At 39.2% G+C, this 15,184-nt stretch overlaps 1 protein-coding gene across 7 annotated transcripts in view; it reads right to left on the minus strand.

Moving 5' to 3' along the window:
- The window catches only part of KAT2B (lysine acetyltransferase 2B), a 102,369-nt gene that overhangs the window by 24,431 nt on the left and 62,754 nt on the right, over positions 1 to 15,184 (minus strand). For all 7 annotated transcript variants that reach the window (XM_072726745.1, XM_072726743.1, XM_072726740.1 and 4 more), the window contains exons 7-10: positions 10,098 to 10,204; positions 5,948 to 6,073; positions 3,522 to 3,658; positions 518 to 726 (exon numbers count right to left, since the gene is read on the minus strand). In XM_072726745.1, the coding sequence (XP_072582846.1) occupies positions 518 to 726; positions 3,522 to 3,658; positions 5,948 to 6,073; positions 10,098 to 10,204 (579 nt within the window). The remainder of the gene's footprint in view (positions 1 to 517; positions 727 to 3,521; positions 3,659 to 5,947; positions 6,074 to 10,097; positions 10,205 to 15,184) is intronic.

Raw genomic sequence — 15,184 nt, forward strand, 5'->3', positions numbered from 1 at the left:
TGAATTGTGACATGCAGGAATCACAGTCTACACAGGCTGCTAGGCTATATATGTTAAAATACATTCAATTAGAGAACTTTAGGTTTTCTGTTGTTTGAGTTTTGTTTAAAGCAATGGATTTTCAAATGTACCTGTCTGATACCCCAATAAATTTCCCCAAAGTTAAGACCCAGCAACAGTGATACCTAGTTAAGATACCAAAATCAAGAATATTTTGACTTTGAAAAAGGACAACTTTTTGCTGTTTATACTTCTTCACTGCTATAATGAAAGAACCATAGGTCACCAGCAACGTAAAATACAAAGTTTCATTATTATTAACAAAAAAGTATATGAATTGTTGAAATATTAATCTTACTGCTTTTGGTCATGGCAATTATCTTGATGTAGCTCTGTATTCCCCAGTGTGCCAAGATGCAGCAAGATTTGGTAGCTGACTCAGGCTGGCTTCTATTATCTGAGTGGTTCCTCCTTCACTTAAAAGGGAAATAAGAAAGAAGAGCCAAATACCACTTACGGGTCAAAGACAAGCCGTGTGATGTACTCTTTTGGCATCCGGGGCAGCTGGTGTGAGAACACGTTCTGTAGACCTACTAGCCACATTAGAATCTTCTTGTTGGGTTTCTGGTTCAGGGAATTGCCGACCACATGAAATTCAATCACACCCCTGCGCTCCTCCAGCCTTGCTGCCTCGTCCCTGGCTGAATGCGCTGACAAGAAATTGGTCTGTGATGTAGGAGACAGGAAAAAATTACATAGAACTCTTCTCTTAAGACAATGGGGATAGGACATCTCCATGCTTCTCTTATTTGTTCTAATTAAGATACACATTTGTGGAGTTTCGGGGACCTGAATAACACACAAGTTACAAAAACAAAATGGCAAAGGGAGGTAAAGCATTTTGAAAGATTAGAGTATTAGTATTACATGTGTACATGGATATATGGTGTAGATTAGGAGTCATCAAACCTTCCTGGAAAGTGCCACATAATACATATAAGGACTCTGTGGCAACTAGTCAACACAGTTGTAGTATGAAAGCAGACACAGACATACGTGAATGAATGGGGGGGGGGGCGCCTGGGTGATTCAGTCAGTTAATCACAATCTGACTCTTGATTTCAGCTCAGGTCATGATCTCAGGACCGTGAGATCAAACCACATGTGGGGTTCCGTGTTCAGCAGGGAGTCTGCTTGGGGATTCTCTCCCTCCACTTGTGCAAGCATGTATGAATGCATGAATGAAGTAGTGCTCCAATAAAACATTATTTATAAGAGGAATAGGGCAGACCAGATTTGGCCTGTGTGCTAACCACCTCTGGTTTGAAGGAATCCCATCTGGTTGAACTTTACACAACCCTCAGGATGACAGATCCCCAAAATTCTCATTACAGTCCCAATAGTGGCAGTCACATTTATAGTGTTGGTACCTCTTTTTGGAGGGCAGTTTTCTTTCCGAAGTATCTGCTGACTCTCAACCACAGCTGGCAGCACAACAGTTTGCCAGCATTTAATGCTCCCCATCCTATTTAATCCACCCAGGGGTATATAGGCAAATGTTCAATAAATAGTTCCTCAGGGAAGAAAAGCCCCAAATGGTAGTACCTGCTCATCCCGTTGGTCTACAGCTGGCTGCCCAGGTGACCAGGTGCCACTGTGGTCAATTTCAAGCTAGCAACACATTTAACAACCCGCTCACAAAACTCTTGAAAATTTAACAACTGCCTTGTGCACACCTGTACAAGCCAACTCCAGTACACTATAAAATTCACTCAACAAATTTTGAAATGTGTGATAACATCCTCACTTTGCAGATGAAAAACCTGAGCTAAACTAATCTGTAAGGTTACTAAATCCTTGAAAGACAAGTATGCAAAAGATATTATTGCCTAGATCCCAGGACTGGATATCTGGCAGGAAATGGGAAAAATAATCATCTTACAATGAGATCTTTCTCTTAAAACAGTCCAGTTCTTTAAATTATCCTCAATACCACTAAATGAGTATCTCAGGAAACATGACAAATTAAAAACTGATGTAGCAATGCCATGCTAAAAAAATTTTGAAAGATATTTTACAAAATAATCTCCAAGCCATTTCTTCATTTCCTGAAAGCTGTCAGAAATGTCTTTTTGTTTTTTCCTAAAGTAGCTCCAAGCCCAGAGTGGAGCCCAACACAGGGCTTGAACTCATGACCCTGAGATCAAGAGTGGGAAACAACCAATTGAGACATTCAGGTGCCCCAGAAATATCTTAAATTGCCTTGCCCCTGGATGCAATGCAATAACAGCAGAACTTTTTAGCAAAACTGGTTTACTTAATCCAATCATGAGTAAATAAACAAATTCAAAAAGGGGTCCTTATGCAAAACCAGTGAGCAGGATTCTTCAACAATGGCACTACCATTTAAAAAAAAAAAAAAAAAAAAAAGGACTGAGGAACTATTCTAGAATAAAAGAGACTAAAGAAATGAAGAGAAAGGTGTAAATGTAATTCATGATCCCTGGTTGACTCTTCAATAATAGCAACAAATGTTCTAAGGACAAACAAATATATGGTTCTTTGGGGAATTCAGATATGGACTCTTAATATTAGGCCAGGGGTCAGCAAACTTTCTTATAAAGGGGCCAGATAACAAGTATTTTAGGTTTTGCAGGTCATACATCACCTGTCTTAATTATTCAAATCTGCTCTTGTAGTGTAAAACAGACATAGAAAATATAGGTTTAAATAATACTTTCTTTATGGAGTGCCTGGTGGCTCAGTGGTTGAGCGTCTGACTTCGGCTAGGGGTGTGATCCTAGGATCCGGAATCAAGTCCTGCATCGGGCTCCCTGTGGGGAGCCAGCTTCTCTATCTGTCTATGTCTATGCCTCTTTCTCTCTGTGTGTGTCTCTCATGAATAAATAAATAAATCTTAAAAAAAAAAAAAATACTTTCTTTATAAAAACAGCCAGTTGGCCAGATTTGGCCTGTAGGCTATAGTTTGTCAATCTATATGTCAGAAAACATAACCTAGCTAAATTTTCTGATAGTGGCAACTACACTGTGGTAATGTAAAAGAATAGTCTTCATATTAAGAAATACAGGTAAAAATAGGGGTGAAATGTTGTGACACTATACTGAATTCTGAAATGGTTCCAAATCGTTCATAGGAGACACAGACAGAGGGAATATATGTGTGACTTGTTAACAACTGGTGAATCTAAATTAACTATGGATCTCTATCATGAAATGTTTCTAACATTTATGAGAATTTAAATATTTCCAGATAAAAAGCTGAAGTGGGAATGCCCGCAACTGTGTGAGATTATTAGTTTGTTTCCTTGATGTGTTATTCATCAAGGGGAATCACCTTTCTACTAGCTTGTCTTGCCCTCCATACATTGACCACCTGGTTAAATGCAAACCAGGATAGCAAAACCTGCTATCTCCCGTAACACCCCCATTTCCAACAACTGGAATGACCGGGGAATACAGAAGGGGTCTACCAGATGGCTGCTCTGGTTTACCCTGCTGACCTCTGGTCCGAGCATTGCTGCAGGGTCTGTGATGGTAGACATGACCTCGTCAATTAATTCCATTGGAATATCCCCCATAACTCGAGGTTTCTTGGCCTCCTCCAAGGCATGAGAGTCATTCATTTTCCTCTTTTCTCCTGTGATGATCAAAATAAAAGGGCAAACAATGGATGATCTTAAACACAAAGCAGTTAATACATGCCAACTAATCCAACTAATTTTCTATGAACACTGATGGGCATGGAAGTCAACTTTCCATTTACCCAGGGAAGGGGTGGCAGTGCAAGATGGGAAAGAGAAGGGTGGAGGTCATAATAACCACCAACCACAGATCTATTCCAAATATTTCCTATTTTCTCTGGTAATTTTTTAACTTGCTATATCAGTTATGTGTTTGTTCATTTACACATGCAAGGGGTGATTTTAGTTATGACTTGTTATTAATCTCTAAATTTAGTCCCTTTGTGGTCAAAGAACATGGTCCATGTAACAAAATATCAAAAATTTTTGAAACTCCTTTAGAACCTAAAATACTATCTATTATTAGTAAGTGTGTAGTGTCTTCTTAAAAATAATGTGTATTTTCTGACTCTTAGGAGTAATGATCTCTGTACATCCCTTAGATCAAGCTTACTGATTATGTTTTGAGCACTTCTATATCCTTATTGATAGCTTTGTCCACATGAACTATGAATTACTCAGAGATTCAACCACTGGTTGAACCACTGGTTGAATTACTTCAAGCATTCAACCACTGGTTGATCAGGTTATTTCTCTTTGTGGTTCTGTTCATCCTCTTTCATGTATGTATACATGTGTTTATGTATAGATACGTGTATATTGTGTATGTTTATATGTATTTGAAATATACTAATGAAATCTTACATTTTGCTGGTAAATTTATTTTCACTATAAAATAACCCTCTTTATCTCTCACAATGCTTTGTTGCCATAATATGATACCTCACAAAGTGAATAGGGCCATTTTCAACATGTCACATGCGGGACAGGCCTTGCGAAGGCAAAGAAAACTTTCTCCCACTTTCCTCCTTAGATTATACGGTAGCTTTCTTTCCTTTCTACTGTCATGCTTGGTTCTTCTTGTCATAATATGTATTCATTTTTATAATTAAAATTTAAAATAACTTTTAGATATTCAAATCTAATTATTCCTTGTGTCTGAATCCCACTAAGCATACTTCCGTAGAACATTCTCACCATCCTCAGGTAAAGGACCAGAACAAGGTAAAGTATCTTGTCTATATGAGATGCTTCCATAAACATTATGTGTCACTTACTAAATGGCTTTTGCTGAGTTCTTGTTTTTATAACTTTTATAGTCGTTATTGAGGGTAAATGAGAATATTTTTAGTCATTTGACCAAGAAGCCTTCAAATTCCATAATTCCTCAGGAGTAATTCTATGAATTACTTATTTTGTAGCTGAGGTTTATAGTTAATATGCCCCAAACTTGAAAAATTGCTAACAGTGTTATGATAAGAAAGGATATGACATCCAAGCTCACTGGCAAAGAGTTTCTGGAATGATTAGTAATGTCTCTCTCAGAAGTGAGAGATAGAGTAAATGGTGGCACACATGCTAAATATGTGGCCCTACATTTAAAATTTTCTTCTTTCCCTCTTTTATGCTACTTCTTTAATGTCAAATTTTGGTCATATCCAAGATTTGTTTGATGTCAAGCCCATGGACAGAAATGCAACCTTCAGAACATCCTACAACTGTGAAATGCATGTAAGATTAAGATTTGGCAAATTACATTAGTGGCTAAAGTCTTTACCCTCCTGGTATCCACACTCTGCCATGTGACTTTGTGGGTCTTCTACAAAAGAAGTAGAGTACATTTTCTCCACCTCTTGACTCTGAATTTGATCATGTAATTGGCTTTAAATGGCAAAATAAGGCAGGAGTGATGGTATACCAGTTCTGAGTCTAGGCTTCAAGAAACTATTTCTACTTGTTCTCTGGCGCTTTTCCCATCATCAAAAGGACATATTCTGCCCCAAGAAAAAGAAAAGAAGCCCAGTGATCCCAGGAGGATGAGAAATATATGAAGAGATTCTCCAGCTTAAGTGTTCTAGCCAAGCCCAGAATAGAGCCCCTGGTCAACAGGTAGACTCATGAGCAAGCCTAGCAAAGACTGAATGAGGTTGGCTGAGATCAGCTACCTTCCAGGAAACACACAGAATGAGTTAACTATGATAATAAATGATTATGGTTTTAAGCCTCTGAATTTTGGGTTGTTTTGTCCATAGCAATAACTAACCAATACAGCTCAAAGTGATTTCCAGCCATTATAGTCCTGGACATTCACAATTTGTAGTTGGCCTAAATCTACCTTTGGCATTCCTATAACAGAACTTCTATGGAAAACCATAGCCCTTTCTTATGTCCCCTTAAGAGCTTACCTGGGTTTGCCTCAAGCCCAGAAGAGCCTTTGCAGGAAGGACTGGTGCTCCCTCCATTAGGTTGCTCAAGGGAAGATGAGTTTGAATTATATGAAATGGTCCCAGCTACAGGAGGTGGACTGATAACTGGCCCCAAAAAGAAAAAAAGGTATTAGGTGACTCCTTTCTTAGGCAATAAGGAACCACGTGCACATGCAACCATCCCATTCCTGCCCAACACCACAACAAAGTCATTGTCAAAATAAATGCCATGGAGGGGCACCTGGCTGGCTCAGTGGATGGAGCATGCGACTCTTGATCTTGGGGTTGTAAATTCAAGCCCCACACTGGGTATATAGATTTCTTAAAAATAAAATATTTTAAAAATTAATTAATTAAAATAAAAGCCATGGGGCCAATGTGAACATGGTAATAAAAAAAAAAGTAACCAATTATGGCCCATTGAATAGAGTAAGGATATCTGAGTCCACAATGATAAAACAACAAATGAATAAATAAATAAACAAGTGGGCAGAAGGTAAAAGTCTTCCTTACAGGAGAATACCAAGAAATAAAAAGGAAGGAATGATGGATGTTGGGGGGGTGGAGTGTGGGGGAGGATCATTTGGTAGCCAGCATAAAATAATTGATTCAGGAAAGAATCATCTGTGCAGGACAAACCTTGGGAGTGTAATTTTGATGACGACAGGATAATTTTAAAGTACATCTCCACAAAAACACTTTTTTATTGCAAAAGGAAAAAATAGTACACTGCAGTGGAGAAATCATGTACACACTACGTGTGATCAAGCTTATACCAACAAGAAGGAGAGAGGCCAACATCATGTGCCTCCTGATGTTACACAAAACTTGCTATAAACCACATGATTGAGATAAGAGGCAAAAATGGAAAACAGTCTACAGATTAGATAATAATATTGCATCAAGCTTAAATTCCTTACTTGATAACTATACTGTTGTTAAGTAAGAGAATGTCCTTGTTCTTGGGAGATACCCATTGAGCTCAGCAAAGGGGCAGGATGTTTGTAACTTTCCAATAGTTCAGAAAAAAAAAAAGAAAAAAAAAGAGAGAGAGAGAGAGAGAAAGAGAGAGAGGAGGAAGATAAAGCTAATATATCAAAATGTTAACAAGTAGTGAATCTGGGCAGAGGATATACAGTATATAAGATTTCTTTGTCCTATTCTTATAACTTTTCTGTAAGTTTGAAAGTATTGACAAATAAAAAACTTTTGTTTTATAAAGCCATTGGAGGAAATAGCATATTGCTTTGCTAGTGTGCTGCTGATTTGTAGCTAGTGGGGTGAGAGGAGATGAAGGATACAGACATTCTCAGTGACACTGGTCATATACAGGACAGAGTATGGCAGTGCGGCCAGATGCCCAGAGAGAATGTTCAACTAAATTTCAACATAGCTACAGTTCAGTCCCCAGAGAACATTCCAAACAGCCAACAAAGTGATGGAATAAGTTAATGGAGCAATAGAGAGACACCAATCCATTGCACTCAGAATATACTATAGTGCCAGGCTATGCGGCTTTCCTTCCAGGAAACAGACCTGCTGAATCTCAAAGTACACTGGAGTGATTCCACACAAAGAGGAAGCTCTGGTGACTCTGAAGACATCTGAGTATCTTGCAAAACTTCAGAGCCATCATTACGAATGTCATTTATCACAGCTGCATAGACGTGCAGACGTGCCAATTAAGTAGATGATTACACTCTTCTTTCCCCCCAGAGAACACACTGCAATTACAGGAGAACAGGAGAAGGCAGCCTGCTTCTGACAGCTTTCAGTAATAGTAAAGAGGACAATACAGTTCAACTGGGTTACAACCTTAGTCACAGCAATAAATACGGAACCCCGAGAGCCAGAGACAATGTCTGCATTCTCTATCATATGCTAAGGTATATAAATGTGCTAGAAATTGATTGGGAGGCATTTTCAGCAGGAAAAGGCGAATGGGAGTTTTCACAAACAGAGGAATCCTTTCAGGAAGACCTTGCAGAAAAGAACGAGGTCAACCCTGTTGTCAACTTTGATTGTCAGCTTTGGTGTCCCCTGCCTGAAGGAGGAAACTCTGTTCTTCACTCATTCTTCCCACAAGCATTTGCCTGCACATTCGCAGCACACGCCAAAGTAAGGCAGTGTGGTAGTGGCTAGAGGTCTGGCTCTTCATGTAGTAAAGTAGTTAAGGAATTCCACAGCCTAGGCATGAAGCCCAGTTCCAATGCTTAGGAACTATGATAGTGGGCAACTTGGTGCTCCTCTCTGAGCTTCTGTGTCTCACCAATTTCTCAGGGGAAGTATGTTATTTTTATTGTGGCAAAACAGTCTCTGACCACCCAGGAGTCACACCCATAGGAAACACAAGACTTACAGAAAAATGGGGTTAGGATAGCATGAGGTAAGTGCTCTCAAATATTGCTGCACATCAGAATCACCTGGGGAGCTTTTAAAAGTCTCAACGTCTGGCCTCAACCAACTCTATCACTCTCGAGAAAAGCCTCAGAAATCAGTATTACTTTAAATCACCACAAGTGATGCCATAGCACAGCCAAGTTAGAGAACCCAAGATAAGATATAGTCAAGGTTCTATGAAAGTCTGGAAGAAAAGAGATCCAGTCCTTGCTAGAAGGCATAGGAAAAATAAGGAAAGAGTTTGTGGGAGAGATACCACTTGAAAACCAGACGAAATAAAGACAAACTGAACAGCACAGGGACAGACAGAGCAATAAAGAGGATAGATATGCCCAGCCACCACAGAGAATATGTCCTGTAAATGCTAAAATCTCAAGTCTCTAAAAACAAGAATTCAAACAAAAAGGATTTGATCCAACCCAAAATACCTCATTCCCTAAGTACTGTGCTTCGTAGAGATTTAATTATATTTATATCCAAACTTGGGCTCTAGGTGAAAAAAAAAATTAATCACCTTCTCAAATGCATTCTGCTGAGTAAAAGAAGTCAGACTCAGAAAATGGTGTACCATATGATTCTATTCATATGACATTCCAGAAAAGGCAAACACCAGGAACAAAAAAGAAATCAGTGGTTGCCAAGGCTGGAGGTACAGTAATGAATGGGATGGACTACAGAGGGTTACAAAGGAATTTTCTGGGGGGAAGCCACTGTTCTGTATTTTGATGGTACTGGTGGTTATACAACAGCATGTGTTTTGTCAAAATTCACAGAACTGTATACTAAAGAAGGTGACTTTTAACTGTATTTTTTTTTTTTTTTTTTTTTTTTTTTTGCTGGAGGCAAAAATAATACACACTGAGCTAGAGATCTTAAAAACTCTGACATCAAAATTCTGCATTCTTTTTCCCCATGACCACATACAAATTACCGCTTTGGCATCTCTTGCTAAACTTCTCCGAGTCTTCCTAGTGTCAAAGGCAGTAATTCAGATCCTCTCTCTGGGATCAGAAGTCACTAGTCTTCCTTCACCATAAAATACCAGCTGATGCCACTCAGGGCAATGGCAACTGTGCTCTCACCTCACTGGAAGTCCTTCATGACCTGAGATTCAAGACTACTCTCTTCCACTCACCATCCTACCTTTATCCATGATAGTAACTTGATGCAAGAAACAGACATCACAGATTCAGAAATTAGACCAAGACTTGATTCCTGGGCATAATTGGACATTGACTGAGACTTAAAGTGTCTTTAAAAAGAGCCAGGGGGTGCCTGGGTAGCTCAGTGGTTGAGCATCTGCCTTTGGCTCAGGTCATGATCCCAGGGTCCAGGGATTGGGTTCCACATCAGGCCCCCTGCAAGGAGCCTGCTTCTCCCTCTATGTCTCTGCCTCTCTCTCTCTCTGTGTATCTGTCATGAATAAATAAAATCTTAAAAAAAAAAAAAAAAAAAAAGCCAGCATTTGACTACAGAGCTGAGCTGTGTGGTATTTTACACCTCCTCTAAGATTGTAATGTGCAAGCTAAGCAAACCTAATAGCACAAGGAGGAGTGGTTTTAACTGATTTGCACCTGCTCTCCTTGATGCAGATGCAAGATTCGCCAAACTGTTACTTTTTTGTTGGCTCTATTCTTCAATTTTTTGGTGAAAAACACAAATAAATGCAGCGTTGAGCTGTGACTAACACTTCCTGATTATTCTTGGATTTATGCAAAAAGAAATTTACCTGTTTGGATTCCTAGCTGGCTGGTTCTGGTAGAGGCTGAGAGAAAATCCTGATCCCAGATAGGAGAGTTTTGACTATAAACTTCTTCTTCTAACATGGACAGAAACCTAGACACAAGAGTAAAAGCAACAGTAAGATAAAAAAACTAATATATTACCAGAGGGACGAAAGCCCTAACCATCTGTGGCAAGCACCCCAATATCAGCATCTTACCTTCACTTCAGAAATACGCTCATGCATTATGACTCAAATAATGACTTTGTTAACGGCCTGTATATTCAAACAAGGAAATGCATTTCTACAAATTTATTCTCTTTTGATTCTCCACGGATTGACACAACATTGACTGCACAGTGTCATTAACTGTAGGAATGCATTCCACTAAGTGCTCCTCAGCGTCAGAGCAAGATTTCCACCATCCATGGAGCTGTTATTACCACTGTCATTATCTACCACAAAAGCTAATATTTATCAAGTGCTTGCCATGTGCCTGCACTGTTCTGTGAACTTCTTACTGAATCCTCACATCAACCCAATGGGTTACGTATTTTTATTATCACAAACCTATGAAATGGAACCCATTATTATATCCATTTTACAGAAAAAAACTTAAGCCTGATATTAAATAATTGGCTCAAAGTTCCACAATGAGGAAATTGCCAGGCTAGGATTAGAATGTGATTGATTGCTATGTTATACGTATGTCATAAACCAAATTGATCTCAAATTTTGGGGGTCCACAGAAATCACAGGGAGACTTTGTTAGAAATATAGATAGCCAAGCCCTACCTGGGCTTACTGAATCGGAGTCCCTAAGAACAGGCTTGAGTGACTAAATTTTGATGAAGTACCTTAAACCTATGTGTATCAAAAGTGAAGAACAATGATTAAAATAGCAACACAAGACTACACATCTGGTACTGGAATACCTTCCTACAAGCCTCTTTTTAAGGCACGTTAATTCCAGGGGAGGAATATAAGAAAAGGCTAAGAGCTTGGACTCTAGAATCCATTTGCCAAGCTCACCACTTAATTTCTGTGATCCTTAGGATAAATTATTCTTAACTTTCTTCTTTCTCAGATTCCTCTTCCATAAAACAGAAACATCAACACTAATTCCTGCATAGGGTCATAGTGAGAAATAAGCTAATGTGCATTCATAAAATAGTGCCTGACCCCAAGTAAGTACTCCATTCATCCTTTCAACAAATACTGGTTGAATGTCTGCCCTGTGCCAGGCACTCTATTAGGTGCTGTGAGGGCAAGGCGAACAAAACAACCATCTTGCCCCCGTGAATCACACTGCAATGTTGTAATAAAGGTTGAATATGATGAGTCCACTATTCTGTCTCTGAAATTTTGAACTCCAGAAGCTCTTAAAAAAAGATCTCCCATAACCCATTTGGCAACAATCTAACCTGAACATACATAAAACTATCTATAGTTTTTACAATTAAAAGTGGATTTGATTTAGGGGGATATCCCCTACCCTTAGTGCTGTGATACATGTGTTATATTACCTTGACAAAATATTTTAAATCTTGAATTTTGGGGTGCACTGGGTGGCTCACTTGGTTAAGTATCTGCCTTCGGCTCAGGTCATGCCCCCAGGACCCACATTGGGCTCCCTAATCATCTATGGCATTTTGCTCCCCTAACCATCTCAGCGGGGAGCCTGCTTCTCCCTCTCCTGCTGCCTGCTGCTCTCCCTGTTTGTGTTCTCTCTCTCCTTTTGTCAAGTAAATAAATAAAATCCTTATAAATAAATCTTAAATTTTGAAACATCGGTATCAAAGTTTTGGATAACTGACCAAGGATCCATATCATTATCATAATCACTAAAAGTACCACTGTTCTTCTGGTTTATTCATGCCTACAAGAATTTAAATTATTTTAGGGTGAGAGAGGTTTGTTTTGTGAAAGTGAAAACAGATCGGGAAAGGTCCTAGGCATTTTCTTACTTGCTACTCAGATTAAAACTCAGATTTAGGGGCACTTAGGTGGTTCAATTAAGCGTCTGACTTCAGCTCATGATCCTGGAGTCCAGGGATTGAGTCTCTCCCATTGGGCTCCCAGCTGGGTGGAGAGTCTGCTTCTCCCTCTCCCTCTGCCCCTCCACCTACTTGTGTTTGCTTACTCGATTGCTCGCACACTCTCTCTCTCTCAAATAAATAAATCTTTTTAAAAACTTAAAAAAAAAAAAAAAGAACAAATCTCAGATTTAAGAACAAGGTACCATTTGAATAAGTACCTACCCGCACATGATAGTTTAATTCATGGTTTATAGAAAACTGCATGAGTCACTTCCTAAGCAAGCCACCATTAACTTTTTAAAACATTTTAGTATGTTTCTTACCAATCACAGCAAGACTGACAGCAATAGGAGGTAAGATCCTTACTGATATCACGTCCTGATCTTGCTATGAAAAAGAAGGTGCTTGAGGCCTTTTCTCATTTTCCCATCTTACGGAGCCCTCCAGATTTCCCCAACTGCCCTTCATCATGGAGGTAAATTTCCTTTCCCTTTTCTAGGCTCTTCTCTATCAGCAATTGGTTAGAACACTGTTCACAAAGCCCTGCAGAGGGGTGGCTCAGTGGTTGAGCATCTGCCTTTGGCTCAAGGCGCGATCCCTGGGTCCTGGGATTGAGTCCTGGCATCAGGCTCCCCATAGGAAGCCTCATTCTCCCTCTGCCTATGTCTCTTCCTCTCTGTGTGTCTCTCATGAATAAATAAACAAAATCTTATTAAAAAAAAAAAAAAGCCCTGCAGAGATTCACCAAGGAAGAATTCCATCACTAATTTAAGAAAAATAATTCTATATACACATATGCGTGTTATATATGTATATATAACCAGAGTTATTTCATTATAATAAACAGTCTCATGAAATGATGAGAGTACTTGCTTTGTGTATATATACAATACAAAACTGCAGAAAAAAAGAAAACAATCCATGGAGAAAAACACTAAAAGTAGTTCCGAGTGGTAGGGCTTGGGGGTGGGAGGGAGGGGGAGCATCTTTTGCTTCTTTGTTCTCTCTTGATCAAATTTTCATCTGAATGTGCATTCATCACTTTTAGGATAAAATATAGATACTAAACCCTTCTAAAAACCACCTTGTATGCTAGTGGATAGAGGGAAAGGCAAAAATTTTGTTTTTGTTTTTCAATGTATACATTTTTTTCATATTTCCACAGGTTTTTTGTTTTTTTTCACATTTTGTATACATATTTTTAAAGATTTATATATTTGAGAGAAGGAAGAGCTCCTGCCAGTGCAAGGTGAGGAGAGGAAGAGGGACTAGAAGAGAAGCAGACTCCCCACTGAGCAGGGAGCCCGACATGAGTGGGACTCAATCCCAGGACCCTGAGATTACAACCAGAGCCAAAATCAAGAGATAGATGCTTAACTGATCACACCACCCAGGCACCCCAGGAAAGGCACAAATTAAAGCCACGTATTAGAAAGGGCACTTATGAGAAGGAGGAAGTTAAGGATGTCAACCTTGCAAATGCATGTGAGAATCACAGCGATATCAAGGAATGGTGTGCAGCCAGGTACAGCTCTCACACTGTGACAGTACCCAAGACTCAAACAGCACCTGAAGCTTCCATATATGTGATTCTGCTGCTAAGGCTATACGTATAAATCCCTATCAGCCTCAGTCTTGTCATACTCACTGACAGGGGGTTTAAAAGGAGAAGTGGGTGGTAGTTTTACCCTACCATTAGTAATAGAGAAGAGAAAAAAACAGCATGGATTTTTTTAATCCAACATCATAAGCATGCCAGAACTATGGGATGAAGGAACATAACACACTATAATTAGCAAATATCTGCAAGAAGCAAAATGAATTTGCTATGGGGAAAAAAAAAAAACAAAACCTGTTACTCTCTAAGGTAATTAAAATTTCTCTTTAAGTACCATAGAAGATGGGGGAGGGCCCCCTTTGTTCCTTGGCTTAGAAACACAGAATGACAACTATAATCTAAAAATATAAAAATGCTGTTTATGTGGCAATGTAATAGAGAAATAAGAAAACTACTTTAAATCCTGAACGAAAGGAGCTCAGACCAGCTAAAAGGCAGCTACTGTATACACGAGCATGCCCAGAGATCATAACCCATGTAGGCACAATACCCAAATTGTAGCTTCAAGTACTTCTGAATCTTCTTTCCTGGAGAATACCAAAATGTTCACGTCATGCCTCAGTCTCCGGTAGCAGCTGCCTTAAGAAAACACTGAAACTCAGGATGCTAGGATTTATGTGCAAATATTGGGCATTCAGCTAAAGCTCATCAGAATTACCCATGACATCTTCTATCCACGGCTTGGGATTTGTGTTAAACTGTAAAGGAATTTTCAGTCAATTTCTATCAGAAAAACATTTTTTGTTGTTTTTTTTTTGGACCTAACTTATTCTTAAAAATTAAAGCTGTCTTTCCTGAGAAACAAACTGGGTAATAAAATAATAAAACTTAATAATAAAAATCAAGTTTCTCTACTAAAATAGGGCATCATCAGTCTCTGGTTAAAGAGAATACCTCCTCTCTTAAACTCTTCTCTACACCAGCAGTTCTCAACGGTATAAGGAAGGAAGGCTCTATCATACCTAGAAAGCCCTTTCAAATCATACCTTCAACCTTGTCCACAATAAGTGCTGGTCTAGGCAGCATGACGCCCACAAAACAAACTGTCTCACTCAGTGTCTTGCTGTCACTGGTCCATGACTAATAGGCAACTGCACCTGCAGCCCCTCTCATGAGCAGCCAGGCTTTTAGTTTAAAATTTTGGTCTTAGCACTGAAAATGCAATTCCAAGGCCAATGGTACAACACTGCAACTTCCTATTCCTTTTTTCTTTTTTTTAATTTATTCATGAGAGACACAGAGAGAGGCAGAGACAGAGAGGCAGAGGGAGAAGCAGGCTCCATGCTGGTAGCCTGATGTGGGACTTGATCCCAGGACTCCAGGATCATGCCCTGAGCCAAAGGCAGACACTTAACCGCAAAGACACCCAGGTGTCCCACTTCCTATTCCTTTAACTCATTTCCTTCATTTGAAAAATATTTCCTTGATTATTTATA

Source organism: Vulpes vulpes, chromosome 11 (genome assembly GCF_048418805.1).
Source record: "Vulpes vulpes isolate BD-2025 chromosome 11, VulVul3, whole genome shotgun sequence".
Classification (NCBI taxonomy): domain Eukaryota; kingdom Metazoa; phylum Chordata; class Mammalia; order Carnivora; family Canidae; genus Vulpes; species Vulpes vulpes.